The sequence below is a fragment of the Pagrus major genome, chromosome 7 (assembly GCF_040436345.1).
Source record: "Pagrus major chromosome 7, Pma_NU_1.0".
In the NCBI taxonomy this organism is placed as follows: Eukaryota; Metazoa; Chordata; class Actinopteri; order Spariformes; family Sparidae; genus Pagrus; species Pagrus major.
In genome coordinates this window covers 14,913,929-14,934,640 of record NC_133221.1, presented here as the reverse complement: position 1 = coordinate 14,934,640, position 20,712 = coordinate 14,913,929, and the positions used below count along the sequence as shown (strand labels likewise).

General features: G+C 42.1%; 1 protein-coding gene across 1 annotated transcript; it reads right to left on the bottom strand.

The window, feature by feature from the left end:
* Positions 1 to 1,698: 1,698 nt before the first annotated feature.
* Positions 1,699 to 18,088, bottom strand: bgnb (biglycan b). The gene is made up of 8 exons (XM_073470736.1): positions 17,806 to 18,088; positions 10,446 to 10,704; positions 6,028 to 6,140; positions 5,180 to 5,393; positions 4,932 to 5,042; positions 4,427 to 4,520; positions 3,201 to 3,339; positions 1,699 to 3,126 (listed from the first exon to the last, which is right to left on the bottom strand). Exons 2-8 carry the CDS (start codon positions 10,696 to 10,698, stop codon positions 2,929 to 2,931), a joined length of 1,122 nt encoding a protein of 373 aa, XP_073326837.1. The 5' UTR covers positions 10,699 to 10,704; positions 17,806 to 18,088; the 3' UTR covers positions 1,699 to 2,928.
* Between the last annotated feature and the right edge of the window lie 2,624 nt (positions 18,089 to 20,712).

Here is a 20,712-nt window from a genome sequence, read left to right as displayed (position 1 = left end):
TTATTAATAATAATAATAATAATAATAATAATAATAATAATACTTAAACCATGATTTAACATTATCCGGATGGCTGTAATGTTACAACCTATGTTTATAAACGTTTATTAAGCATTCCATTGTCTGTAAACAGTGAAATAACTATTAAGTAACGTTAAAGTAACATTATGTAGAAATTGGCACTTTGTGCAGTTTGGCGCCCTCCACAGTTTCTGTGTGCAACACCGCTGTCGTAAATACAAACCTCAGGTCTGTCTCATTACATTATAACAATGTTATGTGTTGAAAACTTGTATCTTGAAGTAAACATGCATGTAACGCCGTGATCCTAGACACTGTACCATCAACATGATTCTGAAGTGACATGATGTTGCTTTAAATTAACTATGAATTTCCCATTATTAGTGATGGATATTATAAAGTGTTACCCCGTGTTTAAGTGTATTTTGCCAGTGTGAAAATGTGTGGGAGTGAGTGTTCATCATTATTGCTGTAAATAGTCTTCTGTGAAAGCACCAGACTTAGGAAATCTGGGGAAGAGCCTCAAATTGTAGGACTGAATCCCACAGAAAAGACAAAAGAATCTCACAATACAGTAGGAATGTGACCAAAAAATTGTGGTGCGACCAGTCGGTACATGTGTAGTAGCTAAAAATAATTCTCAGACACAAACACAAAGAACATGAAAATCACGGAGCATAAATTAAACACTTTTCATCCTTTTCATCTGAAAAAGACTGTTAGCTGAGCAAGTAAACATGATCTTTTCTGAACCATAACGTGTGTAGTGTGTTCTATTCCTAGACCAAACCAAATCATAAGCACAGCATTGTCACGACATAAAATAGAAAATGGATCCTTAAGAATTGTAAAGTTGCACCCTAAGGAAGTGTAGAGTTTCAACACATCCATGGATTGCAATTTTGAGAATGTAATGCGATGTTAAAATGTAAAATGGCTCGATTGTGCAATCCAAGTCTCATAATGTACTGACATCCCAAATTGATTCACACCTTTTTAAAGCAGAAATGTCCGCTGTAGCTGCTAAACTAAAAGCGTTACAGCACACCCATCTGAAGTCGGTGCACAAGCCTGACGGCATGTGGAGGTTGTGAATAATGTCTTTTCAAATCAGTTTGGGATCTAAGGGCTTCAAGAGACTTGGATTATGCTGGATGAGCTGCATGGGTCAATTTCTTTTTTTTTGTCTTGTTGTTTTTTTTAACCTTAAAACAAGTCCCCATCTACTTCAGTTGTTTAGGAGAGTGCTGCAACGCTGTTTTGCCGTGAAGCCCCAGAAATGTTGTGTGGACTACAAAACATCCTCTGACTTTCCATGGGCATGTGTGTGAGTAGATAATGAGTGAATTTAAATTTTTGGGCGAACTTATCCTTTAAGTATGTGTGCAAATTACAAATGGTTATTGTCGCTATTCCGAATTTGTTTTCCATTTTTAAATATCAGATTAAATATTCATATTGACATTAATTTAAAATAATGGATTCAAATCCACGACAATTTCATGACTTCGGGCCAGTATCAGTAGATTTAAATTTAAGACATCTTAAGGACCTGATGACATCCTGTCCACAATATCACCTCCTAAACCTAATTTCCCGTCATTCCATCTTGCTGTATGTGTTTGTATTATAAATTGTACATTATAAAGTGTGGACTCAAACTTTCTCTACACAAAGTGATATTTCTTCTTTATTATTCACACAGCATCCAACCCAGGGGCATCAGTTGTTCTCTGGCTTTATGCAGCAGGCTAAAAATGTCTTTATTCACATGCAGCAGTATAGCTTGTCAGATTACAGAACAGAAACAGAACAGAGACAGAATACTTATGGCCAGAGTAGTTCCACATAGGTCTACCAACCTAAATACAACCCTGAAGCAGATAAAGCATAACAGAAAAACTGTGCAAAACAATGCATTAACACTACTATTGTTTGTAGCACTATGTAAACACACTGCCTTCATTGTCTCAAAGCAAAGCGGATGTGTGTTTTCTCTAACTGGGGCAAACCCCCACTACAGTGTCCCCTCAAGGAATACTGTATTAAAGTATCATACAGACAGCATAATATTAGTAAAGGCACAGAATAGACTCCTTGCACAGGCAGGCTCGTGGTTCAGTTACCTCAGATCAATAAGAAAATAATGTTTTGCATTGGCGGAGGGAATTTTAGAATGTACTTATTGCCATGATATGTACAAAAATGTTTTTCAACTGGTTAACTTGAATTTAAGTTTCTACTTTTTGCGTACGATGGTTTTTGTGACTGTAAATGATTAAAAAATAGCCCCAAATCTGTGACTACTTGTTTATGAATACAGTACAATTTAATCACAGAAATGAGGGCCAAATGGCTTTGCATCGGTGAAACAGGACGATGTGATATATTTCCCAAATCAAGCACACACAGAAAGTCACACAGAGCACCTTTTATGTATATTTTTAAAAATCTATAATGCATTGCTTTTCTATTTCTTAACTCGTAATCTTAAAAATGTTAATAAAAGAAAAATGACTTCTATCACAATAAGAACTATTGTGTACAAAACATGGAATGAAATGCTTCACAAGTTTTCATTTTTCATCGATTTAGGCCGGGGGAAAACATTCTTCTCAGAGAGTCTCCTCTGTTTCATCCATTTCTGATGGCAAAACCTTCAAAACCTTAAATTCAAAAATGCAGAAAAACTTTGCTTTCCACTCCCTTCAAGTTATGTGTTTGGATTTTTCACTTCTCTTTCAAACTCATCAGTTCTCATCTCTCAGAAAACAACAATAGTAATTATAATAATAATCATCTCAAATATGAACTCCCCTCCCTCTGTTTCTCAGGTTTCTTTCATTATTTAAATTATCTGCTCCTCCTCCATCCCCTTCCCCTCTCTGTCTCCGCCTCTCAGCATCTTTACTTTTTATAATTGCCAAACTGAATGGCCAGCCGGTCACTGACGCAGCGGAACGTGGCAGGCTGCACCTCCCAGTAGTTGACAGGGTTAGCAAACAGGCTGATGCCGTTATAGAAGGCCCTCTTCATCCCGAATCCCCGAGGGCAGAAGTCATCCACAGCCACCTGGTTGATGTTGTTGGAATGAAGGTACACCACCTAGAAAGCAGAGCGGTGACGTAGAGGTTGAGTCGAGCATCGTGTGAAACAAAATCTATGCATGTGAGACTCACCTGGAGGTATTTCATATCTGGGAGGCCTCTGGGGACACGGGTGAGGCGGTTGTTCTCCAGATGTAGCTCTCTGAGTCTGGGGAGGTAGGACAGACTGCCGTTCTCTATGTTACGGATATGGTTATAGCCAAGGCCCAGCCTGGAAAAAGTGAGACAAGAAGGAGAAATGTGAAATTGGGAGAAATTAGGCCACTGCAAGGTACATTTAGCTTAACTGTTTGACGAGTGTGAGCATGAGTAGCTGCAAATTCCCTGATAAATATCAGTGCAAGGCGGAGGTACTAAGCCAGGTGAGAATTAGGGCCACATCAGCCTTATACTCCTGTGACCATAAAAAAACACATTACATTACAGAAGTGTAATATAAGAAAGGAGTAGAAGAGAAAGCCTGTGCTTTTGAGAAGGCCTGCTAAAGAAACCAGCTTAAAGGGACAGTTCACCCCAAAATAACAATACATATTTTTCCTCTTGTCTGTGGTGCGATTTATCCATCTAGATTGTGTGATGAGTGTGAGTTGCTAAGTTTTACAGATGTTGACATTCTCTTGAAATACAATGGAAATAGATGGCACCCAGGATAATCCACAGACCTTGTTTTGAGACGAAAACATGCATCTACTAATGGATAAGAGGCTAGCTAACTGAGCTAACTAAGCAAGATAACGTTAAAGCTGAGCAAATGATTAATGTTTACACCCCGATGTAGGCGTGGTTCAGTGATACGGAAAGAAAATAGTTACATTAAACTGCTCACAAATAGGTCCGGCTCTATAACCGGCTCATGATTTTTGGGAAAGAGACTGTTGAGTTTTGCAAATGTATATTTTGGCAGGCCAAGTGCCATCTAGTTCCATTTTATATTACAGGGAAGTCAGAAATCTCTAAATCCAATATCTCCAAAACTCACACCAGTATGATAGTATTTTTGATTTGGGGCTGAAGTGTCCCTTTAAGGTACTTGTTAGAAAGTGTTCACCTTATGATAGATGAGGGAGAGAAACTGCTATTTTGATTATAGTGGGAAATCCCTCATAAGCATGAACTGGCTAAAACCGGTTATCCTGCCACTTTTTAGTAGCATGTCAATGTAGTTCATATTATTACCCCTGAGGGGCACTGCCGGCTGGGCATGTATCTCTCAAGAACAGGTATGCAAGCAAATCCCACAGGGAGGAAGGAATTAGTTGTGGTTGGAAAAGAGTGTGATGCCGAAGTGCGACAGATACCTGTACAGGTTTTTGTAGCGGCTCAGGTCCTCCAGTTCCACAGCCTGGATCTCGTTGTGGTCCAGGTGAAGCTCATGGAGACTCTCTGGGAGATCTGAAAGGCAGACACCAAACTTGTAAGGCTTTACTTTAGTGTGAGATTTGATTTTGTTGAAAAAAATGTGGTTATGTAGGCAGTTGCGTGGCAGATTATTTCTTTGCCGGGGATGGTGACCTCCTGGAGCCATGTGGTCACTATGTTGTTGCCAGGCAACCAGAGAAGACACCATTGTAAGGATTAAACAAATAAGATATATCATGTTAATGGATTTTAGAGGTTCTGAGCAAGGCCACCTGTTTCCTCTTGTGTCTAACATTTGTGTGAAGCTTATTAGCTGCTGGCTTCATCTTTATCATCCAGATGTCACAGTAGTATCAGTGTTCTAAGATATTATTGCCTTAAAGACAGCCTGTGTTATGTCTGTGTGAATGTTTAAATATGTGAGTCACACAGATGAGCTGTTACCTTTTGGCACCCCGGTCAGTTTGGCCTCCGATATACGCAGGAAATTCAGTTTCAGTCCCTTGAAGGCTCCAGGCTCAAAACCACTGTTATGGATGGGGTTTGCTCCCATTTCTGCGAAATGAAGAGAATATTTGTGGCATGAAATAAAATACAGTCTCTTTAATCTTCAAAGTCCACTGCCAATGTCAGACAGTGGTGGGAACCTCCGAATATAGCCTAAATTTGTTAAAGTCATCAGAAATTCTGACCTATGCAGTTCATGTTGCTCAGTCCTGCGAAGGCTCCAGCTGCCACCTTCTTGATGCGGTTCTCATGGATCCTCATCTCAACCAGAGAAGCTGGCAGGTTCTTGGGGATGGTGGTCAGCAGATTCTTGGAGAAGTAGAGCTTCTGCATGTGCTTCAGAGGCACGAATGCTCTGGGGTGGACTTTGGAAATATGGTTATTCCTTAGAGACAGACCCTATAAAAAAAAGTAATAACGGAGAGGCAAAAGTCAACAGCCACTTCATTTGATTTGTGTGAAAACATCACCCAGACAGGCGGAAAATAAAAAGAAGGCTAAAATAATTTACAAGTGTGCACAAGAGTTCGTGTTTGCATCCTCTGTCTCTGCTGAATGTGTGAACAGCAGTCCATCATCCAACAGACTGTCTCCCACCTGCGCTGGCTGGGAGATGGAGACAGATGTAGGCTGAGGTAAACAGACCTTAATAGAGATGTTATTGTGCAATGTCATGTCTGGAGTTTTCTACACTGCCAGACTTAATATTGCTTTTGGTCAGCGCTCTCGAAAGCAGGTCAGGAGTGAGCAAATCCTTTCTGCTCAGAGAGGCAAGGATGTGAGCGTGGATACTCCCATTTGGCCTCGGGCTCCAACTTTAATACAATTAAAGCTCTCAGAGCAAAGGGCGGCGGAGGGCGAAAAAGAAAGGAAATGAACCCCTAAATCTCTGAGGAAACGGAGGGTCATAATGACATTTCACACCACTGAGGCCAACACAAGCTGAGCTGAGTCGATTACACATCCTTGAGAGGTGCTGATCTAATGCTGAGAGGGACATTATGAATGTGACCGGACCGTGTGCGTCTCTTACGTATAAGTTAGTGAGTCCTGCGAAGTCGTTCTCTTTGAGCTCAGTGATGCGGTTGTTCTGCAGGTCCAGGAACTTGGTGTCCCGAGGAATATTCTTTGGCACCTCGGTCAGACCTGAGGACAAGACCAGTAAAAACACAGAGGGGACTCACACTCCATTAAATGCTTCCATGGATGACTTTGAACCAACACCCAAAAAACCAGTTTGTTTTCAATGGGCGAGCTCTTAGGATGTCTTAGTCAGACATAGACCTTGGAAAATAAATAGTCACTGTGTGATTTAAAACCTCCTTCAGGCCTAAAAATTCACCCAATCACACCCACACAATCGCAAATGAGCACTTTGGGCCACCTCGACTATTATTTTAATGAGAGGTGGACACAGACACAATCATGGAGGTCACCCAGAGACGTCATAACATTACTCGTTTGTCACTGACAACGACACACACACACACATATACACTCTCTCAAACACACAAAAACGTGTGTTCCCCTCACGCCAGATGGGGACAGCAGATGTTTTCCATCTGGTTTCCATTTGACAGAAGTCACAAAGGATGCGACTTAAATCAAAAAATCACACATCAAATAAAAGAGAGGGCACAACCCTGACACATACAAAGTGAGAAATTATACAAGCTGTGTGTTAATGTGTAAGCGGTGCAGCTGTCATTCCATGTGGGAATGCACGTGTCTTAATTTCAGCTTCTTCGTGACACACACGCAGTGACAGGTTTGCCAAAAGCTGTTATGATTACTGTTGTTTATACGTGTTGATTACCGAGCAACACATTAAAAAGGGCAAGAATAGGGTGCAACAAGTGGATGTTATTCTTAATTAAAATTTTCAATACCACAGTGTAGAAAGATTCACGGAGTACAGCCTTTGCACACCTGTGGATCGACAGGTGCGTAGGAGAAGACCAAGCGCCGACAAAATCAGGAAAAAACTCCTGCACACTGTTCACTTCACTTGCAATTAAGTTTAATGACAACATTTCGGTACTCAGACCTTCATCAGGTTGTTTGATGGTTATGAGAGAACCTGATGAAGGTCTGAGTACCGAAATGTTGTCATTAAACTTAATTGCAAGTGAAGTGAACAGTGTGCAGGAGTTTTTTCTTGATTTTGTTATTACCACAGTGTAGAAATACACTTTTACTCAAGTAAAAGTATTTTAAGTGTGAGCATAAAAAGGTAAAAGTACTCAGTATACACAATTGCCCATTTCAAAATAATGTCTATTATATATCAGGTGTATTGGCCATTGATTTAATAATATTATAATTTATCTGTTGATTATATTTTGTAGAATTAAACTTAATCTGGAAAGTAACTAGTAACTGATGTTGTAAAAATAAATGTAGTGAAGAAAAAAACACTATGATAACCATCATTAATAAATAGTAAATTTATAGTTAAATAAACTTAGGTGAGAGTTTTTTCCCTGTAACAAAAAATGAATTGCTTTATAAATTTAATTACGCATTATTGTTGCAAAGTTGACATTACTGTTTACAGTACTTTGGAGATTGTTAATGAAGTTGAACATATGAATGTGGATGATCATTTTAAAGTTGCAGCTGATGTTTATAAACCTTTACATTTGCTTAAAGGTACAATATGCAAGAATTGGCTGCCTGTCAAATTCATCCTCCAAACCCATAGGGGGCAGCAAATCACAAGAGTAACCTGTGCTAACTGTAGCTGCCATTAGGTAGTTAGCTCACTAAGCTTTGCAGCTAGCAGTTTGGACTGGGAGCAGCAAGGGAGTGTTGGACCGTGACCAAGCCCGCAGGAGGAGCGCCAGGCTTTGAAGCCAGTTTTCGTAGTGGCCAAACCATGTAATTACATCGTTACATGGTGCACTGCATCCCAAGAAGACTTTTTCCCATAAGCTAATATTGTGAAAGAAACATCTGTAAAACGGTGGATACATTTTCACAACCCCCGAGAAATGACTCGTTTCACTATCATAACATGAGCCATTCGGTCCAATAACATTTGGAAAGTCAAGAAGAGCCGCACGACTACATTATTTTATTCCCATTCAAATTAGCCGGGCGCTATACCAGAAGTTAGCCGGGTAGGTTAGCGGGAAGTCTGTAGTGCACACTTTTGGCTTCATGCGCCATTGAGCAAGGCTGTGTCCAGTAGTAATAGGTCCATGACCATGGCGGGCCAGGGCTAGCTGGTTAGCATGCTATCTTCAGTAGATATTTCTTATTTCTTCACATTCTATTGGTCATTTTAATTTAATTTAAAATCATTTAATTGCTTGTGAACAGTGAAATATCCGAAAAGTATCAGAAAATGGAAATACTTAAATAAAGTACAAATACTGTACTGAGTTAGTTTCCACCACTGGTTGCATCAATTGGTCAGCATTAAGAAATACACCTGCATAATTCCACAAAGGGATGTCTCTGGAAAAATGACTCAGCACACGCACAAACACAGCAACCAGTGCTCATTAACAAGACCACATCACAGAGCCACGTGGACGGGTGTATCAGATGTGGTCAGCGGCGCAGACAGCCCACTGTAAGCGAATCCCGACCAGGCCCAACCTCATCTGGACCACGACCATGATGCAACCAGACTCGCTGGTGAGAAAGCGCCAGCTGTCCCACTGGGATCCAGTTTGCCACCAACCACATCTGACCCACAGGACTCTACCCAGAGCTGTCCATCTAGAGTTAAGTTTAGATATATGGCTTTGGTTGTACTGCACCACACCCTCCTGTGTCACCACACAGGATCAAGCCCTGAGCAGCTCCCTCTGACATTCTGCTCAAACCACGTCCTCGCAGTGCTGAGAGAGAAGAGAAACTTCATGGTGTAGCCTCATCCAAGAAAATGAGCCTTTTGCCTCCAGGGAGCACAGATCAATTCATTAAAGTTGTGGATGAAAGATCAAGATTAAGTTTTAAACCAAACTCAGCCTCTATGATTTACTTCTCTCAAACATAATAAAGCTATTACAGCTGCTGTGAGAGAAATATGACTCTACAAGTGCAGAATGTTTCCAGGCGGATTCATGTGGTAGGAAATATTCACCTTCCAGTCAACACCTGCAGCTCTCGGAAACCTTCTCATTCGTACGCCTGTGTCAGACACAATAAACAGACCTGAGAAAAACTTTTGCCAACACCGTGATTAACTGAATCTCTTAACCCTCTAAACCCTCCAAACCACAGCACCTCACCCGCATCTGCCACAAATCTCAAAGCCCTTACCACAAACTGACAAAACTAGCACCCTCCTAAACCCCAGCGCCCCTGAACACAAATACCCGACATCATGCCGGGATGCACACTGAGAGGAGACAGACGCCATCGCCAAAATACATCTGCTCTAAATAAGCACTTGACATCTCGGAAATTATACGCTTCCACATTTACTCGCTGCAGAGAGAGACTGGGGACAGTAAATACATAGAGCTTGTAAAATGATGATTCGGCAAAACCATTATGTCTAAAGACAGACAGCTTATTAGAGTTATATAGCCAGTATAAAGTGAGGAATCTTTATATCCACAAATACGAGTGCATGCAGCTTCCCGTAAGAATAGACACAGGAAGAACAGAGTGCACTTATTATATCCACAGTTGGGAAATTGTAGCATGTGCTTATATGGAAACATGACTAAAATTAAGTCAGACTGTAAAAGCATCATGGAAATCATATTTTAAGATCGAGAAATGGCTAAATATTTTTGTATCCTTTCCTCTATGTGTGTATTTGTCTCCTGGAACTCATAACTGTAAATATTCATCATCCTCGCGTCCTTTTTTTTTCATTCAAAACCTCTTCAAGTGTACACATAAACACAACTTCTATGTCTTTTATCATCCTTTCCTTTTAACCTCTCCTCCATCTTTAAATCCCTTAAAACCAACCCTCCATCCTCCCTTCCTCCTGTTTTGGCTTTCCTTTAAACATCCCGTCTACATCCCGAAAAACAACATGAAACAGCTCCTTAAAGACAGTTAGGAAATTGTAAACTTTTCATCTCCTCCCATCAAAGTTTTTCCCTTTTTTATGTCGACTACTGTGTCTTTCTCCGTCTTATTTTGTCTTCCTCCTCTTGTCCCAGTCTTTTCTCCTTTTTCTGCTCACACCATCCCTGTCTTCCTTTCCCACCCAGTATCTACACACAAAGTCTGGAACACAAAATCCCTCAAAGACATGCCTTTCCTTGTCAAAATACACCAGCATTATCTCCAAGGAAGAAATTCCTCCCTTATATAATACACCAAAGGGGGGCTTTAGTCTCTGAAGCTATGATAGTCATGCAAGGCTGGAGTGGGTCTTGCTCACACACACATGGACACACGCACACACACACACTCTGAAATGATGACCAAGCATCCCAGACATGCATCTCTGTTGTTTCACACACTCTCACTGACCGAGGTCAGAGCACTGGACGACCCGGAGCTGACAGTGGCAGCCGAAGGGGCACATGGGTATGTCAGGGGGGAGGATCTCCTCTACGGCCGAGCCTTCTTCCTCATCCCTCATCATCGTCATCATGCTGTCCATGCTGTCCATGCTGTCCATGGCGAAATCCCAGAAGCCTCTCTGCTCGAAGGGCAGGGCCGAGGAGGGGGAGAGCAGCCGGACCACGCACAGCAGCAGCAGGAGGGAGCAATGGGGCAGCATCTTTAACTAAGAGGACACATGGGGAAACACAAAGAGGAAGGAGAGCAGTGTCACTTTTATTGTACATCAATATATATACACTCTGCAGGCAGTTTATAGGTTATAACAATCCAGAAGTAATGCAGCCCTACAATAAATACTGCATTCAAAATTAGAATGGCACTCAGAGCCGACGCCCTGCAGTCCCATTTAATTCAAACAAGCCTAATCTAATATCAACCTCGGTAGCCCTGTAAAATTTCAACCACCCATTTCTGCTTAACCATAATTTAAGCTCACCACTAGGATCTGCATCAAATTGTCCTGACTTGATACCAGCCGTCTGAAAACACCTGATGAAGACTTATGTATTATTCCCTGAGAAATTAGCAAAAATGTAGAAAAACGCCCTGTAATCTCGCAATGTTAAAGAAAGTGAGAAAATTCCTGGATCCGTCCCTTTATCTGGATCCAAACCAAAAGTTAATGGTACTGTTCAGTAGTTTTTGTGTAAATCCTGTTGACTAACCAACCAACTAATGGACAGTGATGAAAACATTAGATTATGTTTTTTAAAGAGGTGTTGATTCTTTTTTGGAGCTGTCCTAGTTTGTGGTGCTGTTGAATTGAATTGCATGATGCTAAAAGGTGTTTCCAGCCTGTTTATATCAATTATTATCCATTTTTAACATGGGAGCCACCAATCCACCAGTGCCCACACCTACTGTGTATCAGTTGATACTTGTAATTTAATTAATTGTAAATTTGTTATTATAGTTATGAATACAAAACTGAAATCTAGTTTTCAGAGCTTTATTGTCATATTGTGCTTACGTGGCACACATTCCTAAATCAAGTTGTGTTTATTCCAAATATCCACGCAGACTGACGACTGCACAAAAAACCTGGCACCATCTTAATCCAGCATAGAAGTACTGTTTGGTTTCAGGGGCAAATAATAATGCTGCCATGTATAGTCTGCTGAATGCACTGGCAACGTGTGAGCGACAGCGGGTGTGTGTGTGCACACTGTGAGGGCCGTCACCAGGAGCCCAATAACAAACCTTTGCACAGGTTAATCCAACCATGTGCACGAGGGCATTAAATTAATAGCTATGGGTGATGGTGAGCGATAAATGGACATTGAAGTATTATGAAATGGTCTGCTTGTCCTTAATTACAAAGCCCCAGTGTTTACACCACACCTCACAGGCAGACCAGGAGGTGCAGGCTGGTGAGGAGAAATGCACTCATTCCCCCGGGGAAACTTGCCAGGAGTCGACTCTGGGAAAGAAAGTCACTTAAACCACACTGACGAAGTGCCACTGTCTGCTTCCTGCACACCGAATCCATTCCCTGGAGGGCAAGTCTCCTCTCACCGGCCAATCAGATACAGTCTGCAGGACATCACCTCAGCGATGGAAAACTTTATTCCTGCAGCCGAGCGGTCAAACAAAGCCGACATTCATTTCGAGAGGAAACTGGGTGTGCAAGTTTGTCTGTGTGCATGTACATGTGTGTGAGCCTCATGTCATGAAACACAGACTCCATGATGTCATAGCTGCAAACACACACACACACACACACACACACTGCAAATTGAGGTCACCAGACATGCAAGCACATGCGTGTTTGTTTCCTTCCTTTATCCCGTCTGCACTGACCTAACCAACACTTCAGCAGCCGGCCCCTCCCACTCAACCTAAGATCTAATGCCTAGAAAAACAAATTATTACCAGGCCAATTGATCCTCAGACAAGGAAGCTGTGACCTCTAACCTGAAGCTAATCCTGTGAAGTGAAGCCTAGTCCTTCACTGGACCCTTGGGTGACCTAAAACCCGATAATCTCTAACCCCGTCGTGTTAATTCCTCCTCTGATCCCCGGCTCCGTAATCCTACAGCTGCGAAGTCTTGATGCCAGTGGTTAGCATGCAAGTTGGCTTTCCAGGGAAGTTTTAGGATCCTGTCACAACATGATCTAATGTTCTTTGGAAGCAGGATGCAAAGTTTGGTTGTCAGCATTATTGTGAACCAAGAGATGGATCAAATTAAAGAGCAGAGGGTGGGAGAGGGAGGGATAACAGTAATGAATGGGAGTGAAGGTAAACAGAGAGACTAAAAACAAGGAAGAGCATTTCCACCGAATTTCTTTGAGTGAAACTTTGGACAGAGTTTTTGAGAGTATTTGTTCAAATGTGTCAGAACTTTCGACATCCCCGAACTTGAAACAGTAATTTGTCTCAATCCCATTCTTCTTAATGTGAAACCATTTAAACACACGTCCTGCCTGTTTGACCTAATGTCCTGGACTACTTTTAGCAGCACTGACTGTTCAGTTTTTTCAACTTTGAAAGGCTTAAAAGGGAGGCTGCAATAATAAAGCTTGTGAGTTTGGTTCTGAGGGCTTTTTAATGTTGGGGGGAAATGCTTCTCATTCCACGCTTCATGAAAAAAAATGCTCTCTAAACTGATACTGATCTTTTAAATTATAAAAGTAGAGCCTCAACAAAAACACCCCACAAAGAAGAATGTGGTCAGAGTACACACATCGCAGCGTGTGGGTGATGATTTTACAACACATCAATTCAACACTTGCTGACTTCTCATAACCTCCAATCTTTGGGGACTGTTCATGAGAAAAGGATCCATTTTTAGGTGGTTTAAGTTGCTTATGCAATCCACTGCAACTGTTGAGTGTTTCAGCTAGATTCAAGGGAATAAAAGTATTATTTCGCCAGATTAAAATCAGTGAAACAAAGAGCCTGTGCTTGATATGGACCTGGTCTGGAAGCATGAATAACTGGCCCCTGTAGTCTGCTCCATGCAATAAAAATAGCTGCCAAATTATACCATTTTGCAGAAAAAGAAAAAAACACCACTGGCCTTGGCTTGGCCAGAAGAATGCAGCCAAAAGGACACAGCGAGGGCATATATAGTCAGCATCACACAATGACACGCAACACTCAAAAGATGGGACGTACACAGAAGACACCCTCAGACGCCTACAATTTCGGCACTTGTGCTCTGCAACATTATGGAACATATAAGAGCGACGCTATATATCGTAAATCTAAAAATAAGGCACCCATGCTCTCATCTGTGGAGCCATTTTTCATCCGTCCAACCGATGATTTGTCGAGACGTGGTAGTGGATGGAGATTTGCAGGCAGAGGCGTTGGGGATGATAGATGAGAAGAAAAAAGGGGAGACCGGAACAAGAACAGTCTATCATCCTGACGTGTAAGACTACTATAAACACAACATGACGTTAAGACTAAACTACATCCCACAATCACGCAGCCTCTCTGGCTGTAATAACCACTTTTATCTGGCCCTGCTGTGTGCACGTATGAATCCCTCTCCTCTCCCTGCAGTTATGCCGCGAGCCGTCAAACATCCGGTCTGCGAGGAAAACAAAACCCAAGGCTTCAATTTTAATTGTTATTGCCTCGGCCTCTCCTCCCATCCAAAAGGCCAAGAGCGGTTTAATGGATGGATGGATGGGCAGCTATTCTCGTCTCGAGCACTGTGTTTGTCTCTGAGGCACTGCGGGGTGTAAGGGGGGGGGTCAGATGGAGAGAAAGAAAGAAGGAAAGAAAGAAAGAGTAGGAGTTGTGTACCAGCGTAGGCGAGAAGGATGTGTGAGAGTTTGCAGCTGCACTATGTGGCTGAAAGTATGTGGACACCCGTGTAAAAATGCATTCTTTTTAGTCTGGAGCTGTTTATACACCTCTTAGTTCAAATAGACAGATATCATAATACTGAAGCGTCTGACGTCAGCTGCGATCCAGGAATCGTCACACAGCATCAGTGTCTGACCCCATTAACGTTCTTGAAATGGGAACAAATCCCTGCAGCCAGTTTTAAAAAGTCTTGCTAGATTCTCTCCCAAAAGAGTGGAAGCTGTTATGGCAGCAGACTGACATCCATGGCTTTTTAAATGAGATGCTCAAACAATTACATTTGAATTTAATGCTCAGGTGTCCGCATACTTTTGGCCATACAGTCTAGCTTCCATCCTCTCCGCAGCGACGATTACTTTCCTTCGATCGAGAACAAAGAAGAGAGGAAAGAGGAGGAAATTCCCCGTCTGTGTGGAAGGTGTGTCGGCTCATGCCTAGTGTGAATCTCTGTCTCTTCACACACACACACACACACACAGGCATATCCAAAAGTGGTTGAAGCTGTTACAACAGGCACCAGAAGACAGACACTTGAATGAAGATGTGAATTCCAGTGGTTTACTCCTGGATTTAAAAGGGGAAAACAGGCTTAAGGAGGGAAAAAGAGCAACAGAGAAAAAAGACATGAGACAGGGTACAGGGATGGATTAATGTCAACTGATAATAAAACGCTGAGTTGTCCCTGAAAGCACCATCTGGGTTAGATGGTGCTTTCAGGGATCCACCACTACGAGTGCATCAGCTGTTTGAGTTTCCCACACTCGGTGTCTGAGATTAGCTTTACATTTCCTATACGCACAATCCATCAAGTGGTGGGCACATGTCAGCCATCACATCCACCGCAATTACTCTGATGTGAGTTCCCACCAGGCGGCCTTTGCCCTCGTCAACCTAAACAAACATATATTTAAGCTATATGCTCTCCGTGGTGCCAAGAATAATCATCTTCTCGGAGTGTTTGGTCTCCCATGACCGCAGTGATACCTCCCACCCACTCGTGCACACAAGCTCCGTTTTCTCTTGGCTCATATGAGTTGCTTCCACCTTTTCCCCACAGAGAAAGTTTTAATTTCTACGACTGTAAAATCATGAAATTATACCATCACACAACTCCTTTTATCACCACACGTTTTATGTGTTCCTGTCTGTCTCTTAAGCAGACGTTGAACCCTTTGACACCAGAATGAAACCTCAGAGCTGGAGATCCGTGCAGCCTCACACTATAGTCACATTTTATCATTGTGTCCACATTAAGGGGCACTCCTTTGATTGTGTCTGCAGTCATGTGAGCAGAGTTAAGGTGGGGAAGGCAGCTTACCAAAGGTGCCAGCTGGCGCCACAACGCTGGTGTACTGGCTTCCGCCACGTCAACACTCAGTGTCAATTAACTTCACATGGCAGCTCGACATGATCGCAGTGCTGACGGAGCATAAAATATCTGACACGTTCAGTGTTGTGTTGCAGACAATAAATCTAATTTGAAGGGCGTTGCTCCAGGATATTCGTTTGTTTCAATAGAAGTTTTGTATTCCCCCCCCCCCCCCCCCCCAAACCATCATGGTATTCTGAGCAGGAGCCAAGCTCAATAAACTGACACCTCAAAAAATCACAAATGGAAAACCCACACAAATGTTTGCTTGTGGCCCAAACACACACTCACATGTACACACACGAATGGTATGTAAACCATAAATTTTGGTCTCAAAATCTGAAGTCCACCTCCAAAATGATGTGGTCATTTGGCTGGCCTCCCTCATTTCCTTATTCCCTGTCTCCTTCCCTCCACACACAGACAGACAGGTACACACACACACACACACACACACACAAAACACACAACCCAATTTCATGTACTTTTCAGACAGTACAAGTTAGTGCTAGGCGGGTCCGGTAGGAGCGTTTCGGGTGGAGTTAACTGCCCCAGCGGCTGTAATTTGGTGACTGCTATCCCTAAAAAAAGGAACTGTTTGGCAGCTTCTCTGTTGCCGCCAAGCTTGGATGTGGTGGCAAGCTGCTCAACGCTGCAGAGACGAGGCCTAACCAGAGAGGAACAGAGAGAAAAAGCAATGCAGGACAACAAAGAAGGGCAGAATCAGAGACAAAAGACCTGAGGGTCCGTGCCTGTGGGCAGATGAGCCTCAATCAAAGAATGTGGCGTATCCCACAGTTCATAAGTGGGCTATGAATAGAGACTGTAAACAATGGCTGCTTTTTCAAACACCAAAAGGGAACAATCAGCACATTTGACTGTGAAAACATGGAAAATGAAACATTTCCAGAGCTCAAGCTGAACCCTGCCTTTAATTCAAAATGTAACCACTGATTTGGCCTCAGACCTGAACTCTGCCCGGGAAACATGAAGCTGCAGGGGAAGTTAGAGAAAATTGTGATTTACACAATGCTGACACAGACAGGTGGATGGACAGACAGACTTGATTAGCGAGCAGGTGCAGAGTGGTCAACCCACAGGTTGGCTAATTGACAGGAAGGAAACAGACGGATTTGGAGCATCAGCTTGGCCGACCATTGACTCCACAGACGCCTTCCTTTAAAGGTGACCTAGTTAAATACACTGACAGCTAAGAATTATTGGAGACGTACACAGATGAGGGGAAAAAAGTCCTTCCATTAAAACTATATGTTTGTCTGCGTCACATTATGTGACAAAAACACAGCGATGAAAGGCGTAGCAATCATCCTACCAAATACATTCCTCAGGCAACATCTCTCTCAACACTTTTCAATCTGAGCACCATGTGTGTGTGCAGAGGCTGGATTTGAGGGCAGCAGAGGGCTGTGTGTACCAGAGGAGGTTGACTTGATTGGCACGTTTCACTATAATTATTCTCCCTAAATGATGCTGCAGGGACTCTTCAAAGAGCTGCTACACATACCCTGCTGCACTTACAGCCCGGTGAGAGCATAAAGGTGCATTAATTAGAGAATAAAGTGAGTGGAGAGAAAAGTTTTTGCTTAATTATAATCTCATCCAGTAATGATAGCTTCCACCGAGCAGTGTTCAGAGACTCGTTGCGCCATCTAGTGCGAGTCCGGAGTAAAGAGCTGATCGAGAGGTTCCAGCATCAGATGCGCCGGAGGATGAAACAGGTCGCGTTAAGTAGGTCGATGACACGGATAATGTTCCTCTTATAATAATCGTGACAGAGAAATAACAAGAAAATGAGATGCAAGTGTCGCTGCGCGGTGCAAATTCTGCACACTAGACAACAATGAAAGAAAAAGTTAAACAAATGAAAAGTGCAAAAAAAAAGTGAAAATGCATATCAAGATGTAGCAGAAGAGTTTTGTAGGCACTTTAAATCTAAATTATGTTGATATCAAATCAATGTAACGACAGTTAAACAGTTTCTAGACGTCAGACAAACTTTATAATTCTTTTCTTTTTTATACGAGTAAAATCAGTCTAAAGTTCATCTCCCCTACCTTATAGACAGAAATTAGATATTAATTCCAAATCCAAAAAAAAAATAAAAACTGTAGCTTGAAGGGTGTTTTCTCTCTCTGTGCGGCTGATTTTATCCCGGAGACTTTTTTTTTTTTAAACCAAAAAAAAAAAAAGTTTGTCTAATATTTTCATCACATTTAGAGATTATTGCAGTATTTCCCCGGGGTCCTCTGACATCCGACCGCAGCTCCTCCGCCAACGTGTGCCACTGCGAACCGTGTCAGGGCACTGTGTGTGCTCGCTCCAGTCCAAACCCGAGGAAATGACTGAGAGCTGGGTGGGGGGGTCAAGCCCATAAAGTTAGCGAGCCAGCCTCCTTTCTCCCCTTTTTGGATGGAGGAAGGAGGAAGGAGGAGGAGGAGGATAGGCCTGAGTACAGTGCCTCTGTGCTGCTATAGTAGCTGGCACAGTATTAAAGTTATATAAAGTCAGTGGCACTCTTAAGATGGTTCATAAAGTGGCATCAAGCAAAAAAAACATTTTCGATTTCATGGCATCGCTGGCTTGTAACCTGTGTGCAACCACTAAATGAGATTGTTCCAAGTACATGAAACATTGCCCCCATGGTAAAATCATGGTGATGTCTCATCAAGAGGAACAAAGAGAAGGAGACGGTGCTCTGTGTCTGAACTTTGCGCCTGAGGTCTGTAATTAATTTGCTTCAGAAGACACTGCTGAGAAAAGACATTGTAATTTTCGCACTACCACTTAGCACACAAAGTAAAACATGGTATTGTCTCAGACAGACTTCGCTGCAGTGTAATTGCGACACAGGCCTACAGTGACACCACGGGGAAACCACAATATTTTCGCTCCTCGGATGAAACCTTAAAGTCAAGAGCAAGATTAATGTGTCTTTATGCAGTGGCATTAATATGATTCTTTGCCCAGCATCACCTCAGTGTCGGAGAGGGTTTTGTGGGGTAAACCTAGCTTTATGTAGCCACCATTTGAATTTTTAGGGGGAATAAACGGTGTAGTAACGCGTCCTAAAACACAGAAATCAGTTCCAAAGCTCCCTTGTTTCAAAGTCAATGGATTTGTTTGAATTGGTTTTCAGTTAAATGCCTGAAATAAGGTACGTGGTCACCACATTTTGTTCTATGACACCAAATACATCGTTAAATGTCCCACAGTTTGATTATAAACCGCTTACGTGTCTTAAAAATAGCGGTTGCTAACAAGTGCCTAAATGAGACTGCAGAGGTAGTCGGGGACATTAAACGTCATCACGCTGAACAAGGAGACTCATCTACTCACGAGTCTGTCTTTACTGGCCAACTTCAGTTACAAACTATTCTAACCTGAACTTTACAACTTGTACAGTAATCAGTTTATAGAAAATGCAAGGAGTAATTGTGTAGAAAGACTCTGTGGTGGTGACGTTCAAGTCATGTGACCGCACTGTTAGCTTTTTACGTCTAGTGATTTAATTTACGCTTCGAAAATCACAAAGGTGGTGTTCGTCTGAAGATTATCTTCCTGAACAAAACGTGTATCATAACCTTGTGTTTGCCACAGAGTTTATTTATGGCATTAATCCAAAATCAAATTCAAATATCCCATGGGCTTTTTGTCGAGGGAGATGCTAACGTTCGCGTTATCCTACAAAAATATGTCATCCCTACACCACTCTACGTTGGATGATAATTTATTGGCCCCCTATTGAGAAATTCTTATCATAGCTATCATATTGGTGAAATTATAGCAGATAAATGTGGATGATTCGAACCAAATTGCTTTCATTGACTTAAAGGGGCTCTTTGGAACTTCTGCATAAAGTCACATCCATTGGACTGTTGAGGAAAATCCACCCGAGTCCTTCACAAAGAAATCCAAAGTCCAGCAGCTTTAAACAACATATGCTTAAGGCACATTTATGCTCAATGTTAGAAAGGCATATGGATATGGAGCCTTCTGTCCACACTCTGCGTTCATTTTGTCTGTATTTCTGTTTTCTGGAAGCTTTTACAGATACGGACCAACTGAGCAATACCTCCGGTAGTCGTAGGGGGCAGTTTAACATTTTAGCCACTAGTTTTAAACACCTGAATGATGTTACGTCTCCCAGGCACAGAGACAAGCAGCTACTACAGAACAGCTGGGATAAGACTGGTTGGGAATTAAATCTGATCAAGAAGTGATTGTAAACTGCAACCAGCTGTTAAATAGAGCCCCTTCAACAAGATAAAGTAAGTAGAGGTGTGCACCTTTACAGTTTGTTTGCAACCTGCCAATAAACAAAGAGAAGAAGGACCAGAAGAGCAGACAAAGTGTCCCGAGAGTTTTAACACAACAAATCATATTAGAGCTACTGTATATTGGACATTAAATCATCCGTCTTTCCTCACTGCATCTGAGCCTCTTAAACTACAGGTTTTGAACTTCTTTTTACAATTCAAAAATTTGAAAATAATTGATAATCTTATCCGTATCGGTCTTGAGAAGCAGGTTATTATCGTTATTGGCTGAAAAAAATCAATATCACGCATCCTTACTTTATACTTCTCAGCGGTTTTTATTATGTTGTCTGTCACAGTTCAGGAACATCGAGTAACACATTTCTCTCTGATTAGTACTTGGATAGGACATTGTGATCACACCCAACTCCACCAAAATCATGCGGAAAAAAAGTATTTGTAGCACTGTGTTTATAAAACGTATGATTTTGTGTCTTCTTGCAGTTTTCTATTAAATTTTGCCCTGGCACGATGAAATGTTTTTCTCACTGACTCTCTCTGATTTCTGCTCCGTATTGCCAGCACCCAGAGCAGAGGCAGTGAGTTTGGCAAGCCACACCATCTGGAAACTCTTCCCCGGCCCTGTGCAGAGTCGGCCTCACACAGACGTTTGCAGTTATCTGTTATCTGTACACATTATCCACG

What these genes read in the sequence shown, in the direction of transcription:
- bgnb (XM_073470736.1), bottom strand. Translation starts at nt 10,698, where the DNA reads ATGCTGCCCCATTGCTCCCTCCTGCTGCTGCTGTGCGTGGTCCGGCTG. An exon ending in ACTGACCGGGGTGCCAAAAG is followed by an intron (nt 4,521 to 4,931) that starts GTAACAGCTCAT and finishes TCTGCCTTTCAG; the next exon opens with ATCTCCCAGAGAGTCTCCAT. An exon ending in CAGATATGAAATACCTCCAG is followed by an intron (nt 3,127 to 3,200) that starts GTGAGTCTCACA and finishes TCTGCTTTCTAG; the next exon opens with GTGGTGTACCTTCATTCCAA.